The 19,113-nt window shown below is 31.9% G+C and overlaps 2 protein-coding genes and 1 non-coding gene across 7 annotated transcripts; 2 read left to right on the top strand and 1 right to left on the bottom strand.

Moving 5' to 3' along the window:
- LOC106063861 (uncharacterized) lies at positions 1-7,199 on the top strand. 4 transcript variants are annotated; one of them, XM_056006023.1, is made up of 6 exons: positions 1-132; positions 1,125-1,616; positions 2,907-3,114; positions 3,713-3,905; positions 4,100-4,198; positions 4,500-7,199. In XM_056006023.1, exons 2-6 carry the CDS (start codon positions 1,192-1,194, stop codon positions 4,724-4,726), a joined length of 1,152 nt encoding a protein of 383 aa, XP_055861998.1. In that variant the 5' UTR covers positions 1-132; positions 1,125-1,191; the 3' UTR covers positions 4,727-7,199. The 4 variants fall into 4 exon arrangements, with proteins under 4 accessions (XP_055861998.1, XP_055861997.1, XP_055861999.1 ...); XM_056006022.1 differs by lacking the exon at positions 1-132 and adding an exon at positions 143-347; XM_056006024.1 differs by lacking the exon at positions 1-132 and adding an exon at positions 143-355.
- Positions 7,200-8,507: 1,308 nt separating this feature from the next.
- On the bottom strand, positions 8,508-16,789 carry LOC106080310 (coiled-coil domain-containing protein 92-like). Of its 2 annotated transcripts, none has more exons than XM_056006027.1 (4): positions 16,603-16,789; positions 15,103-15,248; positions 13,650-13,697; positions 8,508-12,494 (listed from the first exon to the last, which is right to left on the bottom strand). In XM_056006027.1, exons 2-4 carry the CDS (start codon positions 15,224-15,226, stop codon positions 11,683-11,685), a joined length of 984 nt encoding a protein of 327 aa, XP_055862002.1. In that variant the 5' UTR covers positions 15,227-15,248; positions 16,603-16,789; the 3' UTR covers positions 8,508-11,682. The 2 variants fall into 2 exon arrangements, with proteins under 2 accessions (XP_055862002.1, XP_055862001.1); XM_056006026.1 differs by having other exon boundaries at positions 16,619-16,789.
- A 278-nt stretch (positions 16,790-17,067) lies between these two features.
- On the top strand, positions 17,068-17,141 carry Trnai-aau (transfer RNA isoleucine (anticodon AAU)). The gene has a single exon. It is a non-coding gene; the product is annotated as a tRNA-Ile (tRNA).
- Positions 17,142-19,113: the final 1,972 nt, after the last annotated feature.

Genomic DNA, 19,113 nt, shown 5'->3' with positions numbered 1-19,113 from the left:
AATATATTCGAAAAGCGAAAGTGATGCTTGCTAGTTTCCGCTAAGTTGAAGTCAACAATGCATATCAAGTCATGGCCTTTTGTCCTTTGAACCTAACAGTGAAACTGTGCCAGAATGCTAGGGCAATAACCGGTATGGCATAAATCTATTATCATATAATTATATTACCTGGATATTGATTCTATTTTTTTTTGTAACTTTAGATCTAGATTCTCTAATCTGGGCTTTAGTCTAGAATCTAGATCTACTATCTTTTTTTGTTTTGAGCCTTTCTTTGCTTGGAATCTTTGTGAGTTTGAGTAACTCAGTTAAACTCATTAATTTAATTTAAAATTAAGTGGGACTGGGTGACTGGGTAAGTAGTAGAAGTAAGTTATATAATCTAGATCTATTTAGAATAATAGACTAGATCTAGTGAGTAAGAATTTTTTTAATTTAATGTATCTATAAACAGTGGTAAAACTTCTGACACTAGCTAGTCTTAACAATGTATCTATGTAGGCGTAGGCATTGTCATTGTAATAATTGTATGATTTTTATCATTGTTCTAATGTTACTTCTAGGCAAATTAAATTCTAAATGTAGACTAGAACAAATTTCTAAAATTAAAATACACATCCCTGTGTCACTTGTCTCCCATGTCTCATTCACTTCAACTGTTGCTTTCAATCCCCTTCTATCTCATCTATAACCTCAACTAGGACAGATTTCCTCTTGGTTACATCAGAATCCATTCAGCCAAATAATATATATTTTATAAACACCCCTCACCAAATTATAAATATATTATATATTTATTTTATAAATTTTAAAATTATAACATTTTTTGGGGGTTACTAATCATAATAATAAGTCAACCAACCAATGTTTTACTCAAAATGTGTTAATATTTACTTACTAGCATGAACTAATGTTGACTAAGAACTAAAGATCTAACCAAGCTAAAAGAATAAGTGCCAAGTCTAAGGCTTTATTTGAACACAGAGTAAAAATATAAATTATATATATTATAGTATCTTAAATTATTTTGCTGTTGTTTTTGTTGAGAAATTGTGCTGAATTACTTAATTAACCTTCAAATTTTAACACTATCTTAGACTAACAATTGTTGTGTATTTCTCCAGGTTTTGAACACACAACTTTATTAACAATAACCAACATAGTAAGATATTTATAAACCTGAAGTGGAATATGAATTCACCATGTTTAAATCACTTCCTAAAAAGCCTTCGTCTCGAATGCAAGAAAGTTAATTGGAAATTACTTCTCTATGAGTCAAACAGCTGTGTTCTACTAAAAAGAACTCAATCAACAGCACTCATCTCTACTCTGTGTCGAAATAAGTCGACACTTGCAAGGCCCAAGTTTCCTGCTTTAACTATGAGCAACATTAAAGAAGAGGAGTTAATGAAACCTGAGAACGTTTGCTTGGATCAGAAGCCTACAAAAATTATTGAAGCCGAGGGCTGGATAACAATAGGACAGTACAGTGTATTTGCATGGAGTGTTTCAGGCTTAGAGAGTTGCATTGTTATCAAATCTGATGATGTTGTCCTCACTTTTGATATGGGAATAGCTCTCCCAGAGAGCCTGAAGGCTTCCTCTGTGTTTATTACGTAAGTGCTAATTAATCATCAATAATACAATATTAAATATACATATATAAATATATATAAATAATTAATATATAAATGTACTGACAAAATCTTTTCCTAAGAAGCTACATAGTCTCCTAAAATTTACTAAAATATGTCACAGACATGAGCAGTAAAGCATTTTATCATAGGAATATCGGCATTAAAGCTTCTTATCACATTATTGACACATCAGCTGTAAGGTTTCTTTATTCTATCACAGATACACAGCAATTAGGTTATCTACATCAGCTATTAGGTTATTTTATCCTATCATAGATACATCAGCAATTAGGTTATTTTATCCTGTCCTAGATATATCAGCAATTAAGTTATTTTATCATATCATAGATACATCAGCAATTATTTATTGTTGTTTTTTTTAAATTTAATTGAATGTTTTTTTTTTACAAAGCTTATATCAACTCACTGTCTGTCTGGTAAAAAGTCTGCACAAGTTATTTCTCCCACACACAATCTCGGATCAATGTGAAATTTTGCACAATTATTTCTTGTACGTGACAAAATAAGACTAAAAAAAATAATTATAGCCAATAAGCTAATTAACTATTGGTAATTAATTATTTTGTTTTGTATCAAACAAGAAAAAGAAATTGTACTTGACACATGTGCACATTGAAAAAGCTAAGAGCATGAAATTGTGCTAAAGAAAAACAATCTGTAAAAATAGCACTGACTAATTATTGTTATAAATTTAATTACATGACTGATCCAAACTAACTGATACAATTACACTTAATATAAGCTTTGCTTTAAAAAAATAGTGTTGTTTTTTTTTTTGCTTTATATATTAGACTTTTAAAAATAATACAGACTTTTAAAAAAAATGCATGTACAAAGTTGTTTTTTTTTACCTTCCCAATTTTTTACAATGGCTGATCCCCTTTTTATCTAAATCTAAGTTTTGCATAGCATGCGCTATAATATGAGTAGTGCACAGCTGTTCTCTTGTAAAATACTTAACAAATTTACACATGTCGTATATAAAATACGATCTGATTTCATGAATAAGCTTTAAAAAAATTTGTATTCTCATTTCGATAAATAATCTTATGTTTATTCTTCTAATTATTGCTGCATGGTTTCATTTTTATTTAGCATAGCTTCCAAGTTTTGGTAACTAATTACCTGGTGCTCCCATCCAAAGAGTGTTAAGCAATGTGATTTTTTACTGATATTCAGATTTCTATTTTTAATATGACCTGAATAATATGTGAAGTCACTTTAAATCTACACATTTTGCTCTCACAGCCATGGACATGTTGATCATATTGGGGCTGTCGCAAGTCATGTCTCCAAGAGGGGTCTAGGAGGCTTGAAGCCTGCCAGATACTTTGTGCCCCCTCATCTGGTGGAACCCTTGAAGTCATCTCTGCAAGCTCATTACTTGATGGCTGAGACAGTGGAGGCATTGAAAGATGTCAATGTGTTACCTTTTGTTGAAAGTGATGTTGTCAGGGTAAGTGGTAGAACTGGGAGATGTCAATGTGTTACCTTTAGTTGAAAGGGATGTTGTCAGGGTAAGTGGTAGAACCGGGAGATGTCAATGTGCTACCTTTAGTTGAAAGTGATGTTGTCAGGGTAAGTGGTAGAACTGGGAGATGTCAATGTGTTACCTTTAGTTGAAAGTGATGTTGTCATTGTAAGTGGTAGAACTGGGAGATGTCAATGTGTTACCTTTAGTTGAAAGTGATGTTGTCAGGGTAAGTGGTAGAACTGGGAGATGTCAATGTTTTGTTGAATGTGAAGTTGTCAGGGTAAGTGGTAGAACTGGGAGATGTCAATGTTTTACCTTTTGTTGAAAGTGATGTTGTCAGGGTAAGTATAGACACCAATTTATTTTACCTTTTTTATATTAAAAAAACTTCAGAATTAAAAAAAAAAGTGCAATAATTTGCTGACCAGCAAATAGAAAGGAATAAAACTGTAAAAGACAATATTAATATTTGTTTGTTGTCAGACTGTTACTTTTCATTACCAGTATTTGTTTCAGCCTGTTTTTTTTTTACAATTTTTCATTTCAGTCTGATTTTTTTTTTTACAAATATTTGTTTCAGTTAAACAGTTCCTATTTTGTGAAAGCCTTCCCTACCATTCACCGCATACCTAGTCAAGGCTACATCTTGTATAAAGAAACTAAAAAACTGAAGCCTGAACTTAGGGGCTTGCAAGGTTTTGAGATTGCTGCCATGCACAGGGCAGGCCAGGAAATACACGAGATAGTCACCACTCCCGAACTGGCTTACTGTGGTTAGTATAAGTGACAGATGTCTCCAGTAGAAATTATACAAACTATAAGCTTCAAAAAAAATCCATCTGCATAAAAGAATGAGCTAGAAGAAATATATTTACATAAAGTATATCATCTATATGAATAGTAAAAAAAAAATACTTATAAAATCATATTTTTTCCATGCCTGAATTTTTAATACTTTTTGTTTCAGGTGATACTGTATTTGATGTATTTTTGAACCCACCTAACCCAGATTTGCTGAAAGTAAAATTGTTGATAACAGAGGCCACTTTCCTGGATGAAGAAATAGGTAGGCCTCTAGGACTTGAGTCAAATATTAACTTTGATTACTTACCTAGACATGAAAGCTACCAAAGATATTTAATAGAAATTAGCAGAAGAATATACCTAGTATGTATATATATGTCTGTAATTTTACACATAAATCTTAAACACTTACCAATAGGTAATCAACTCTGCTACTTTCTAAAGCCAAATCTAGTCAGCAATCAGATAATTACTTTCTAAAAGACTGAGAATACAGATATTTATTGTTGTTGTTGCATTGAGAGAAATAAAGCTTTCAACTTTCATTATGTTTCATTTGACAGGTAAAAATATGATCCAGAAAGCTAAAGAACGAGGTCACACCCATCTGTCTGAGATCATTCAGCATGCAGAGCTCTTCAGTGAAGTGGGACACATTGTCCTGGTGCACTTCTCAAACAAGTATTCCTCCAAGTATATTAAGGACTGTTTTTTTCACCGCCTACCTCAACAGCTGCGGGGCAAAGTGACCCCTGCAACTGTCGCCAAGTCCACTTTTGCTTCAACATGACCAAAACTTGAGCTTAGTCAATGATCTGTAATAGTTTTAATTTACATTTTTATGTACAATAATGAAATTTTTGCTGTAGGAAATGTTAGCATTTCCTATCCTTGATACCATTCATATAGAAATGAAAGATTGTTTCTGGAGAGGGAGTTTGTTTAATAGTTTAATTCTGATGGCTTCTGACCAAGAGGAATAGAAAAAAACAACAGCCTTGGTTGCATACTTTGAAAGAATACCCTCACAGTGCTAGTCAAGGTTGATGATGATGGTGTTGGTTATAAAAAAGTTTTCATATAAAGGATTAAAAGTTTATTTTTTTACTTGGCTAGTATAGATAACTAACATTTTATTCAATTTTTCTGACTTGAATCTCACTGTTCGTATACTGATGACATATCGAGGCTTATAATCTTATACTGTAGACAGTTATAAGTGCATAAAATATCTCCTGCAAAATTTAAGTTGACATGAAAGATGATCCCAAATTTGGGTTACATTACAATGACACAAACCTATTTTAAAAATTTACAAAACAAAATAAACATACAGAAGTTATATGTGTCTCATGCTACCGGTACTGTCAACAACACTTTTATTTGATGAATGCAGCAGCCAAAGTCATTTTCTTGACATTTCTTTCTGTTGGTGTGTTGTAGAGTACCAGCAACTTGTCCCTTTTGAGCTGGTACTTCTGTGCCCAGGTGTGACATCCATATGTCACGTACGTACACAGGTTACAGATACAGCCATTAGATACTGGTAGTTGACAGGGTACTATTATTAGTTATATTTGTGGTAATTACTTGGACCAGCTTTAGGTGGTGTACTATGATTGGCAGAAAATAATAATAACTTTTCTTTTAGAAGTTAAAACCAAGGTAATGTTCTAGGGGCTTGTCAGCTAGTCTTTACACTAAAAATAAAAATTATATGAAAATATCAGGTACTTTTATTATTGTATAAACATTTCTGAAAATTATATAAATGGAAATATTTACACATTAGCAACTAAAATTGTTTTTTAAAAGTACAAGTTTCTCTGCCAAATAATTTATACAGAGATAAACAAAAGTAGCCTCTGCTAGTCAAATTAGAAAATGAACTTTCTGCCTGTTATTTGCGAGCCTTTGCTATACATGTGTAACCTTAGAATGTTGTACAGAATGTTTATTGTACCTTTTTCTTCAATAGAAATTGTTTTGGGAATCATTGGAAGAGAATTTTTATTGATTTTCCAATGTGACACTGTTTAATGGTACAGCACTTTCAAACCAATTGTTATCATATGTTCACATTTTAATTTTTTTCAGATTGACAAATTCAAGGTTTGGGCAACTGTTATTTTGATCATTTAAAGCAAATGACTAATGTTAGACTGTGGCTTAGCTACTGCAACTTAAATGTTTACATTTTGTTGTTTTTCTTACCTCTGAATGTACAGATAGTTTTATATTATTTGATCCAAGGCCTTGATTCACATATTACAATATTACATTCAAGCTTTTGAATGTATATTTTGGTTTTTAATAAAGATTAATATTGCATCAAATTCTGTAAAAGTCTTCTAAATTTTCAAAGGTTTAAAACTGTATTTTCTATAAACCTTTTTTTTGTTTTTGTTTTCTTTGGTTAAATGAATCAAACTAAATTAGTTAAACAAGGTTTAGTCTTCCAATAGCAAGTTTCAATTGTTTATCTTAATATTTTATGTTATTGAAATTTTTGTTTGGTCTGAAATTAATTTCATTGCACATGTCATGATCATATAGCATAGCTGTATTAATATAATAATGATTAGATCTCTAGAATAATCCTGTTTTTTTTATTTTCATAATAACTTGTCTACCTCTTTCACTTGTCTAAATTGACCACTATTACTTTCTTAAGTTTTTTTTTTTTAGTTATGAATATTTATGTTTTCAAAATAATTGCTTTCATAATTATTGATTTTGAAATATACCGGTACTCTGCGCTGCATCTACGTACAAAGACTAGGGTTTGCCAGTTATGAAGTAGCTATTCATCTATGATTAGTCCACATTGGAAAAAAGAACAACAAAATAAAATAGTAATCCTTGTTTGTAACACAAGTTGTACAAATAGTCATTGTGTATACACAGCCTTAACCTGCCCATGAGATGCCTTGCTAATTTGTTTCATAAAGCATTCAATTGATATAACATTTGAAAAGGAACAAGAAAATAAAATTGGGTGTCTTGTTTGTAACAAAAGTTGTACAAATAGTCTTTCATCTTAGACAAAAATCGTGTTGACGGCAAGGGCTAGGAATGTATAACAATATGTAGAGATGGTGTGTTGGCATGAGCTGCTGATGCGAGATAGTAAGTCCTAAAGAAATAGTTTACACTATTTTACTAAAAAAAAGTTGAAATGAAATGTTTTTTATTTAAACAATAACATTGTGTATACAATGTTTCTTCATTTTCTCATATATGAATAAAAACACACTAACATCTGCTGTGGTTTTCATTCAATGTCAGATTTTTGTTACATTTTGTATTGCTTATAACTAAGACATTTTTGCTTTCATTTTTATGGGATATAGAGAATATTTAAAGTTCATTTAAAAGTTTGGACTGTTTCTTCATTAAAATAAAATCTATTTTTTTCAAGAAAGAATTATTGATTTGTTATAGACAGATGCTCATTTATATAAATATATAGTATTTTTTTTCTCCCAAATTACATATTTAAATTATTAAACATTATTTTTATTGGTCCAAACAAATGGACATTTGGTTGGACACAATAGTCCATCTCAGCACAACTACAATAACAATATAGATGCAAACACAAACTTCAAACACACACAACCAGTGTTTTATGAAACATCCTGACTGAAAGTGCAATCATGGAGTTTTAAAATCTTTCTGTTCCATCCTCAGTGGAGAGGAACCGACCACTTCGTCTAGATCTGTAGTTTAATAGCTGCAGATTGTCTTTAAGGATTTTGTGTGTTTTGGAAAAGCTTCTTTCATGAAAAAATTCAAGAGATTGTAGCTGTATTCAAATGATTCTGGATACTTTTTTAGTTAGTCTTCTAAGTCGATGTCTTTGTGCCAGTGAAGTAAATTAGACTATGGTTTTATGAATTTTAAATTCTCCTAGTTTTCTGAAATAGAAAAGTCTTTGATGTATCATAAATTTTATAATGGAGTGAGCTTGTGTTATACAAGCTCTTGGATGGCCCCTGTGAATCAGACATACAAACATAAACTCAAAGCCAAACCATGAAAGACTTGATGATTAACACAAACTGGAATCTTGCAATAAAAAAGGCATTGGTACCAACAAATCACTATATCCTGTACCAATTTATGTAATTACACTTTGTATTTAATACTTATGCTTATTTTAGTAATTATTTTGCTTCATTTGAAATATTCGTTAATCCAAATTGGGTCAAGTCCCAATTATTTTCGGATATCGGGACTCCACTGTTTATGCTATAATGGTATCAGCTTGTTTTAAATGTTTTTAAAATAGTGCTAGTAAAGATTTGCACATTTAATTAAAAAAACTAGTGTTTGCTTTGAGAAGATCATATGTAGACATTCCATCTATATTTAAAGTGTGATACACCTGAGTTTCAACAGCACTTTTAGTTTTTGATGTCTAAATATGACTGTGAAACCAACAGTGTCACCGAAGATATGTAAACCAAAAAAAAACAACTAATTTATTGTATTGAAAACAATAGAAACAACGACATTTTTTTTTAAAATTTAGAAGACAATCATTCAACGTGAGCAACAGGCAAATGTATCAAGTAAAAATATTGCTGCTTTATTTTTCCAAAATTATATTCAAGTTACGCTACATCACTAACGAAAAAAAAAATATAAATTTATATTCAGCAGTATGGTCACCTTTATTTTATTAGAAAGATTCATTCACATATACATAAAAAAACAACAACTTTGTTCACTCTTTTTAAATGAAGCACAATGATTAAAAGGGAGAAACTGAAAACAGAATTCTGTACAGAAAATGGTCACATACTTTTTTAAAATCTAATTCTGATAACTATAACTATGTTCCTCATTCCAATAGTTTTTTTTTTTTTTTATACAAGTTTTTTTTTATACATATCTTCAAAATTGTAAGTTCCTTCAATGCAGAAGTTAATTACATTTTCTGTGCTTGTTAATTAGAGACCTAAACTATGCTAAGAAAACTGGCTAATTCAGGCAACATGTTCTATGCTCTAATATCACTTGGGAAGAAGGAACATTAATTTACTCATTTGTAGCTATATCTTTTTTTTTTTTATATTCAATGCCTCTTAAGAGAACTATGCCATGAAGCTACTGCATATGCAAAGTGTATTCTGGGTCAAGCAAAGATCTTGTCAGTAACAACAACAGTATGCAGACATTTACATGGTGGATCAGAAAATCACTTAGAAGGAATGTTTGAAAACAAACTTTATTTCCTATCACAGTCAAAAGTAGTGAATGGCTTAGTTTCAAACAATAAATAAAAGAATGTAAAAAAAAAAAAAGCATAACAAAGTAGTAACATATGTGTAGATATGCTTCAGTACATTGTAGAAACATATATATGTTGAAGTGGAGAATAGTTTAGTATAAAAGCCAATGTCAACGTGTTATCTCATAAAAATGATAAAATACAGACGTTACTTCAATATCTAGATAGCCCAGGCTTAGAAAGAGTCTGGACATATATACGCAGGTATGTAAATGGTTTAGCTTTAAAATACAAGCAGAAGAGTAGTAAAAAAGAAAAGTGGCCAGACTCTAAGATACAAGCAGAAGTTTGTAAAAAAAAAAAAGGGGGGGGGGCCGACTTTAACATAGAAGCAGAAGAGTTTTAGAAGAAAAAAAAAATAAAAGTGGCCAGACTTTAAGATAGAAGCAGAAGTGCTGTAGAATTAAAAAAAAACTGGATAGACTAACAAATGACTATGACAAATAAAAAGTATCACTGCTTCACAATAATCTCAATTTCTAAGAAAGATATACGATTCATGAGTGTCAGTAAACTTTTTGTTGTAATAGCATCCCTTTGTTCAACTCTGTAAGGAAATATAAAGAAATCAATCTTATAGAATCTAAAGATGAGCTTTAAATATCTTGTAAATAAGGTTGATTCATGCACCTCCCAGAATATCATATTAGACGAGTATGAACTTTAGTAGCATAAAATTTAATACAGAATAAATGTTTATTTGTTCAGCAGGTTGCTTACTGACAAACCTGACAAAAGACACTTCTTTTTAACAACAGGCAGTTCAAAGCAATCTTACAGGTTCACTTTATTTGCACATCGCTGGTACACTCCATTAGCACCTCAATTCAATCCTTCAATAACCTGTCATCTCCAACATTCAATTGTAACATAAATTCTACACATATTGATTATTTATGCAACAAAAATTTACCTAGCCTCATATGTCTGGCATGTATGTATTTATTGTATCCCATTATAAAAACTTTTAAGAAACTTTTAATTCAAGACTAATCCGCTAAAAATGTATATATTTCAAATTATTAGCTTAAAAGAAAAACCTAAATTAATAAAATTTTACTAATATATTTTTAGATAGCACATATTTATTCTTTAAAAGTTTAAATATTTAGTATAGATGGTGAAGTCTAAACAAAGTTCAATGAGCAATAAGTGAATAATGCTTTTTGTATGGAGCGAACTGTTGGAAATATAAAAAAAACCAACAAGCCTAACTAAGAACAAGGAACTTGCACAACATTAGTTTCCTTTAATTGTCAACTAAACTGAACAAAGTGGACATAAGACCTCTCTCTCTAGACTACAATTTAATGACATAGTTATAAATAAAAGTGTTGATGAGTATAAAACATAGTATTCAATGTATGGCATGAAACAATGTGCACTGAATGAGTAACTCATTTCATTATGTCACAGAATTGAAAATGAAATTGTGAATAGTAATTTCATGGTGTAGGTGCCCCCCTTATATTCAGTCCATCAAATAAAGCTTGACTCTCGACAGAGATAACTTTTTGGATACAATCAACAGGAATTGAGACTGGTCCAGCTGTAAGAGGGGGTATGATTACAGAATAATATTTAGAGTAACTCTATGCGGAAGAAACAAATTTAAACCACCAAATTTAAGTTTCATGTAAAACTAATACAAAGGATTTTTCTTACGAGAAAGAATTGATGTTCTACTGAAACACTTTTATTAACTTAAAACATTCTGAGACAAAAGTAACATTTGCAATGATTTTGTTAGATGTAAATATTAAATGTAATTAGAAGTGTGGTTGAGAGGCTTAAACCAAATGGCTAACTATCAAGGGTAGTCGAGTTCAAATCCTGACAGTAGCTGAGTTGCCAAGATCCCCCCTCCCTTTCCCCACATGGTTCACAAAAAAAGATTCGACCCTAGCCAGCTGAGCATGCGATAGCATATTCTCTTCTATTTTCACTAGAGCTTTTACTTTTCAGGTGTTAAAAAGTTTTACAACCAAAATAATTGATAAAAAAGAGTAAATTAGTACCATCCACTCCTAGGATAAACAGCCAGCTCATGAAGTGACATTTAACATTTACAATATTTAGAACCAATTCAAGGGTATTGAATTCTTTAGAACACTTACTGAGCTATATATACACAGACATACAAGGCCTTGTGTATTTCGTTTTTCTTATTATCTAGTTATAATGTTTACAAACATTAAAAATTATTTACTACAAGTAATGAACATTAGTTTAGTTTACCATGATTCTGTGCAAGAGTTGTCGATGTCTCATTAAACTATTTAATATTTATGAACATAAGAATAATAGCTTAGCTTTTCATGATGCTATGTCAACTAAAGAAAAAAAAATTATTGATTAATATTTCCATTGACAATATGGCTTTTCCCATTTTAATGTGAAATATTTGGTGTTAAAAAAACAATCATGATTGTGACTGACATTAGCTTTTAATTATACTCAGAACTTCTTGACTCTGTCAGTTTCCACGAGGCTTCTGCATTGGCTGCATTCTCTATCGCTAAAGAAACAAGTTCCGTTTTTGTTGACAGACTCGTTTTCTTTTGAGGGTAGTGTGATGCCGCTGAGACTACGCGGTGCATAGAGACTGGGTGAAAACTTGAGAGGGTGGCTGCACTTACTGGAATTGGGGGGAGGATAGGCGGCTGCTTCACTTCAATCACCGGAATTTCCTGATTGGCTAAGGGAAGGAATGAGGTTATGTCAGGTGACTCTGACCCACTGCTTCGACCTGGGCTAACCATAAGTTGGTTCGGCAGCTTGCTAGCCTTCCCAACATCTCCACTGTGCTTATTGGATCTACGAATGCGGGTGTTCCCCGTGGATAAACTCATTGTCTTATCTTTGGCGGGAGGAACTGGGAAGTAGTGCTGATGAGCTACAGGTTTTTTTATGATGGGAATCGAAGCCTCCATGTGAGCATGTCCTCCGTGGAAAGAAATACTGGGGTTAGTTGCTGGTTCAGAATGATCCGTTTTGATTTTCTGCTTCATTTTGTTCATTTCTGCTGTGAGGTAAGCAATATTATTTGCTTTGGCTTCTAGCTCAGCTCTGAGCGTGTTCATTGTTTGCAACTGAAGCCTGTTTTCATCCAGCCAGCGCTTTCGTTGCGTCTTGGCCTCCAGCTCAAGTTTCTCGACTTTTTTGTCTCTTTCACTCAGTTCCTTTTCTAATGCAACCATTTTCTCTCTGGTCTGTTCAAGCTCATCCTGTACTTTCTGCATATCATTATCAAACTTACCTGGGACAATAGAACAAGACAAAAACATTAATGAATCAATACGTATTTGGATCTATTTTAAATCAAAGATACTTTTTTGGTGAAAGATAATTAGCATAATTTTTTTTTCATTTACCTAAAAACTCAATGCTTCTAAAATATAAACGGACATGATAAAACTTTTGGTGAAATAAAAGATTTAATGGAATATAAGTCTAGAAGACTAGAGATTTCATTATAAAAATATCAAACACATTGTAACCCTTTCAGACCTTGTGATCTATGGGGCATTTGTTTCTTTGGCTGATGGTTAACAAGGTTGTCATGTGGCCAGCACAACGATCAACCACCTTTAGTTCCCAAACTTATGTCAGGTGCCCGTTAGAGTTGGGTAGACTCAGATGTGTCCTAAAAATACCAAAATTCAAAACCTGGTTTTCGCAGGGATTTGAAATCAAGACCCTTCAGTTCAACAGATGCCAACTGTTTTACCACTTAGCCACCACACTATAATAATTTTCTTAGCAGGTGGATAAAAAAATTTTGAGAGCTGGTGAGTGACAAACTGAATTTATAAAATGAAGACGTAATCATCTTCTTTTTTGAAGTAACGTCCGAATTATATAAGATAAGATTATTTTAAAATACAGGCCAAATATTCCATATTATAAATGATCCAAACCTAGGCAGCATACTCTCTGAACATTAGATGATTCTATAGAAATCTTGAGAGAAATCCTTTTTCAATAGTTACGCGGCCCACATTTTTTTTGTTGCTTATCAAAACATCTGATGATCGAATAAACTTTTTCAAATTTAAATTAAATCATCAGATAATGTTGGTTATTTCAATTTCAGTGTGAGCTTAATTTCTTTGATAAAAATGTTTGTAAAATGTTTTACAAGTTTCGGGTGTTTCTTCAGGGTTGAAGATAATTTACATGCTAGCCCAAACCTCCCACAGGCCATCAGGGGATGGCAAAAGGGAGGATATAAACCAGGAACCATTGAGACAATCGAATGACAGTCCAGCACCCATACTGCATGACAAGGAAGCCACCATTTTTAAGTATAAAAACAATAAGTACTAATTATATTTTCCAAAATAATTCTAAACAGAAACAAAGATATGTTTATAATTTTTTTGTTTGTTTTTATTTAGTAAAATTAACCAACCTGATCCATCAATAGCCAATCCTTGCATTGTCAGCTGAAAAGTTAAATCTGTAAATGGAGAAATGAAAACATTCATAATATTATAATGTTTAAAAATAAGGATACAGCAGGTCCTCAGGTTACATCAGTACCAAGTTACCATATACTATATAGTTTAACTCAACTCCCTCTCCAGATTCACTTGCCCCAGTATCTCCAGCAGGTTCTGCCTCTTCAGATTCACCTTCCCCAGTATCTCCTGCACCTTCTACAGATTCTTCCTCCCAATAAGCTGTTTTTTTTTTTATTACTGTTTCATTTCATTAATTAAGGTGTTTTACATTTCCTTAATGTGATTTGTAATAATTATGCAGAGTACCGTGTTAGGATAGGATAAGAATTAACAAAATTTATGTATCATATATTTGTATGTTCCAACTTATAAAAAAAAATCCGTTTACAAGGGATGTAGAAACGGACCAATGTCGTAACCCAAAGAACCCCTGTAGTTACTGTTTTTCCAACATCACATATATACAACAATATTTTAAAGCCATCACATTGTTGTTCCTGACACTCTAATTTTTGTAAACTACAAGCCAATAAAAAGTAAGAAAAACTCAAAAAAAAATAATTAATTAACAGCAGATCAAATATTATCATAGATATTGGCAAGGCTATTGAAAAAATTCTTTCACAAATTCAAGTTTATTTCTTAATTAAATATGCACTGATATCAGTACATGCTTGTCAAAAGCAGTTATGAAAATGCATAGGTTACAGTAAACTAAACTATCAGACTTAAAGTGATACACAAACCTTGCAATTAATAATTTCACAATATTTCATCATCATCAAACTCCATTAGAATGAGGGCTTGAGAGGCTCAAATCCTCTCTTGCAAAAGCCCTGGACAGAAACCCTGCTGTCTTGCGTAGTGCATAAATGTCGCCATACAGGTCGAGAATTTTGGGTTTCCCAGACCTGTCGAGATGGAGATCAGCAAGTCTGGGGCAGTCAAACAGAATATGAGGCACAGTTTCCTCTTCTTCCCCGCAGCAGAGGCACAGTGATATCAAAATTTGGTCATAGCCGCGAGAAATATGAGCCAACAGGACAGTGGCATGTCCTGCACTGTGCTATAATAGCTTGCTCAGGCCTGGACAGCCTCCACCACGGGGAAGTGCGGTCAGGGTGCCTCATGCGCTCCCAGACTCCACAGGCTTTTTGGGACTTGTCCCAGCACTCAAACCACTTTTCCATTTCTGTTTTTTGTATTATAGCCAGGGCTTTATGAAAGCTTACAGCCTCATCAGTGGGTGGAATTTGCCCTCCCTGGTGGGCCAAAAAGTCTGCAATTGTGTTGCCAGTCACAACACTTAAACTCTGCTGCTATGTAATTGCATTATAATGTTATTACATTTTGACAAAATATCATTGCATTAACTATGGGCACAAAGTTGCCAAGACTTACCGGCACATTGCTTCTGCAACGCTTCAATCTCTGAATGTAACGCTTTCAGGGTTGCAGAATGCTCTTGTTGCAAAAACGTAATGGCACTGTTATTGTTCCACTTAGTCACTGCTGATTTATCCATTTCTTACTTCAGTCAGCCTACCCTTTAATGAGTTAAAAAGCTCTCATTTTATTTTTTAATAATATAAATTATTATTCTGTAGTTTGATACTATTTAATTGTGCACATTGCATATACAAAGAAATGGATACAGATTTTTTCTAGACTTGTATAGATCAATATATTATAGCTTTTATATAGCGCTACTTTCATGCTTATAGCATGCTCAGAGCGCTTTGATCCAATCTCATTGTGGACCAGTGGGGGGGTGGGGTGGGTGGGTGTGTATCTAGGAATTGGTTTTCCGTGCTGCCTTTAGGCGCTCAGTAATTGCAACTCTGCCCGAGTCGGGTGTCAAACCTCGAGCCCCCTTCTAGGTAGCCAAGACAAGCCAAGTTCAAGCGCACTTAGCTTCTCGACCACGCTTCCTACCTCTGTTGCACAAAACTGACTCAGATGGCATGAAACTGAGATGGAAAAGGAGGCAGCATTCTGTGTACCAAAACTACAATGCTAATAACGCTATCACAGCCCACAAGAAACTGGTCACAAAAATTAGAAGTTAACAAATACTGTGCACTAATTAAAGGAACTAAGACACAAAGAAAAGCCCACTATTCACACTATGAAAGCGAAATAACAAATTGATTTCAAGAAATACATTTAGACTAGTAGTAAGTATGTCACAAAACATGGCAATCCCCACTTCCCAGATAGAACCAAACCACTAAACATATCACATCTTACTAAAGGTAAGATTAAGAAAGTACTAATAAAACTATCGATATCAATAGAATATATTAATAGATACCAAAGTCAAAGTGTGGAGATCTGACAATCATTATTCCCAATGTGAGAAATCATGAAATGGCATGGAATTGTAGTTGTATCTGAACAATTTTAACGGAATTTAATTAAATTAAAAATACTTTAAAATAGATCTTCTCATGATCCTGATCTAGTCAATCTTTATCTAGACCTAGAATATTATTAAATATTTAATAATATAAATTAGATCTATCTATTCTATTATTCTGAGTATTAAGGTATTAATTATACTAATTATACAATTATAGTATTATTAATATAAATATTTCACTTTCAGGAATTCAATTATTCAGGCTAAGCCTCAATAGATGAATAGGGAATAGTATTGACAGTATTGTCATGAGTGCCTGAACTTTTAAAGACTTTATAATTTTATTTTTTACTTTGTTTCCAATTGATTCCTATTGAATCTTATTCAACCTAGTAGATCTATAAGACTTATGAATATCATGACTTAGACTATAACTTATTATAATTATTATTATTATTGAATCAGAACTGAGAATCCTTCAATTTCTTGCATTCAAATAGAAAATAAAACTAAATGTTTAAAAAAGAATTTTTGGTTACCGTATTTTCTACTCACGTCAAGATTGTTGAAATTGTGGGTAAGCAATGGTTGTAAATTTATTCATTGAAATTGCGTAGAATGTTTCATGTAAAATAGCATCGAGGTCCCTAACAACACTTTAGCGGCCATAGTTATTTGTCCTCACGACAAGAATGCAGAGGAATTATGGCCTATGTTTACATTTTAAAAAAAGGTAAATGTCTCTCAGGAAATGTACGAAATAATACTATTTAATTAATTTCAATTTAAAATAACATACTAAATGAACCATTAGTAACATTATTGCAAAAGGCTTTTATTTTTCAATTTCCACTAGAACTCGAAGACAAGCCTTATTATTATTTTTATTATTTTTTACGTTACATGGAGAGAAACATCGTTTTTGGTAGCTATTTTTATTTTTCATTAATGAAGTTGTTTTGACGAATTTTGTTTAAATACCTTTGTTTCACAACTTTCAACATGGCCGGTTAGCTCAGTTGGTTAGAGCGTCGTGCTAATAACGCGAATGTCGTGGGTTCGATCCCCATACTGGCCAATTTTTTTTTTTTTTTTAAATTTTATTCTTTTAGGTTTTGTAGAAAGAAAATGTGACATAATAAATTTTGAAAACAAAAGAAAAACGTAATGATACTATTAAGGGATACTATTCGTAGTGCACAGAGAAATCATTGTGACGAGGAGAATTGAAAATGTTCAGGATATAGATCAAATATTTATTTATCATGTGTAATCTAGAGTCTATCTTAACCCTTAAAACGCGTGTGGTAGTTTAGCCTCTAAATATCAGAATTGTAATTCCATTTTGTATACGCTCAGTGAAAATCAGCTCAGCACTTTAAGGGTTAAAATTGTTGCAAAATTATGGCAAATAAAATATGAAAGTTTAGTTTATTGTATTATTTCACCATAAACTTTATCATAAAGTTTGTCACTTGCCCCTCGGTACACATAACATCATATATTGTAAGTAGACCGGATATTTGAAGAGCGAAAGACACATGTCAACCATGGTAGGTAAAAAGACTTAGATTTTTTTTTTATTTTAAAGCAGGATACAATTTAAAATTTAGTAGGCCCCTATCTCAGCCGAAAGCTTCAGGGCTAACCAACAAAGTATCCAGACATCTAACACACTCAGATAAGAAATCCTTGAAAAGCTCATTGAACTCACCTAATCGATGAAAATAAAATAAAAATATAATTTAATATACACAGCGCTATCAACAAACGTAATAAAGGTTCAAGGCGGTATGACAACGCTTAATATGTCAACACGGAAATTTAAAAGATGAACGAATAAAACAAAAGAGATCAAATTGATAGTGGTGTACAATTTGTCAAAATAAGAGGAACCCCTCAGTATTATAAAGAGACAAAAGTTGAGCCGGTTCAGTCCTATTGTTAGATACGACTAACTATCAAAACCATCATTCAAGATACAAAAGTTATGAAATTGCAAAGAAAACTAGATGAACGACGTAAAACATTGAAATGGCCAATCTCTTGATTTTCTGCAAAGAATATATTCAGACGAAATTATCAATTTATTCGGTTATCGTAGTAGGCTATATATTTTCATTTAGTACAAATAAGAAAAGAAAAAAGTAAAAAAAAAATTTAAAAAAATTTGCTCTCTTAAGAATTAGAACCCACTACGTTAAGCTCTTAAAGCCAACACGCTACGAAGATGCCACACGGGCGATATAATGATCTTACATTAAGGTGATATAAACATACGATTTAAATTTGCTTTTTATAACGTAAATCTGCAAAATGATTTCTGCTTTATTTTACAAATATTTCTTTAAACTTTTAAAATGTATATGAATTAAGTCAAATTTTATTATTTAAAACAGTACTGATAAAAAAAGGATAATATTTTAACTTTTTTATAAGGTTGACCTTTAAAATGGTTAATCTGGTAATATTTGTATAAATTAAAAATAGATTGTATCTTTTTCCAAGAGTTATCATCCTTTGACGTTGACCTTTCCGACTCTTATTTCTGTAGTACAGTGATATAGAGAACTCTTTAGACTTTTTATGAGCAAGTTTTTGCATTTTTCATCCTGAAAAATTCTTTATTAAAAATAAAAATTTAAAATAACATAACGTTTATTTAATTTTTTAATAATTGTTTCTTACAAAAATTTTACAAAACAAATGTCTGTTTATTTATATATTTAAAATTTAATTTAATATACTTTAAACTGGTTCATTTCCTTGAGATACCAGTATTGCATTGAATATCTTTTTTATATAATTGCAAGTTTCAAAAGTTTGTTTATTGACATTTAAATAAAACCATCTTTTTCAAACACCATTTTAGGAATTCTACTAGTCCTGGTTACTTAGAAACGCAGACTGTAATAATGTATTTAAAATCAAAATTATAGACTAAAAAATACAATACAAAATATTCAAACAACAAATTAGAAAGAGATTTGATCTTAATATTTGTGTCTCTATATGTCATTCTAACATATTTGGTAGATAAAAAAAGGAAT

This window comes from Biomphalaria glabrata, chromosome 12 (genome assembly GCF_947242115.1).
Source record: "Biomphalaria glabrata chromosome 12, xgBioGlab47.1, whole genome shotgun sequence".
Lineage (NCBI taxonomy): Eukaryota > Metazoa > Mollusca > Gastropoda > Planorbidae > Biomphalaria > Biomphalaria glabrata.
This window is presented reverse-complemented; position numbering and strand designations above follow the sequence as displayed.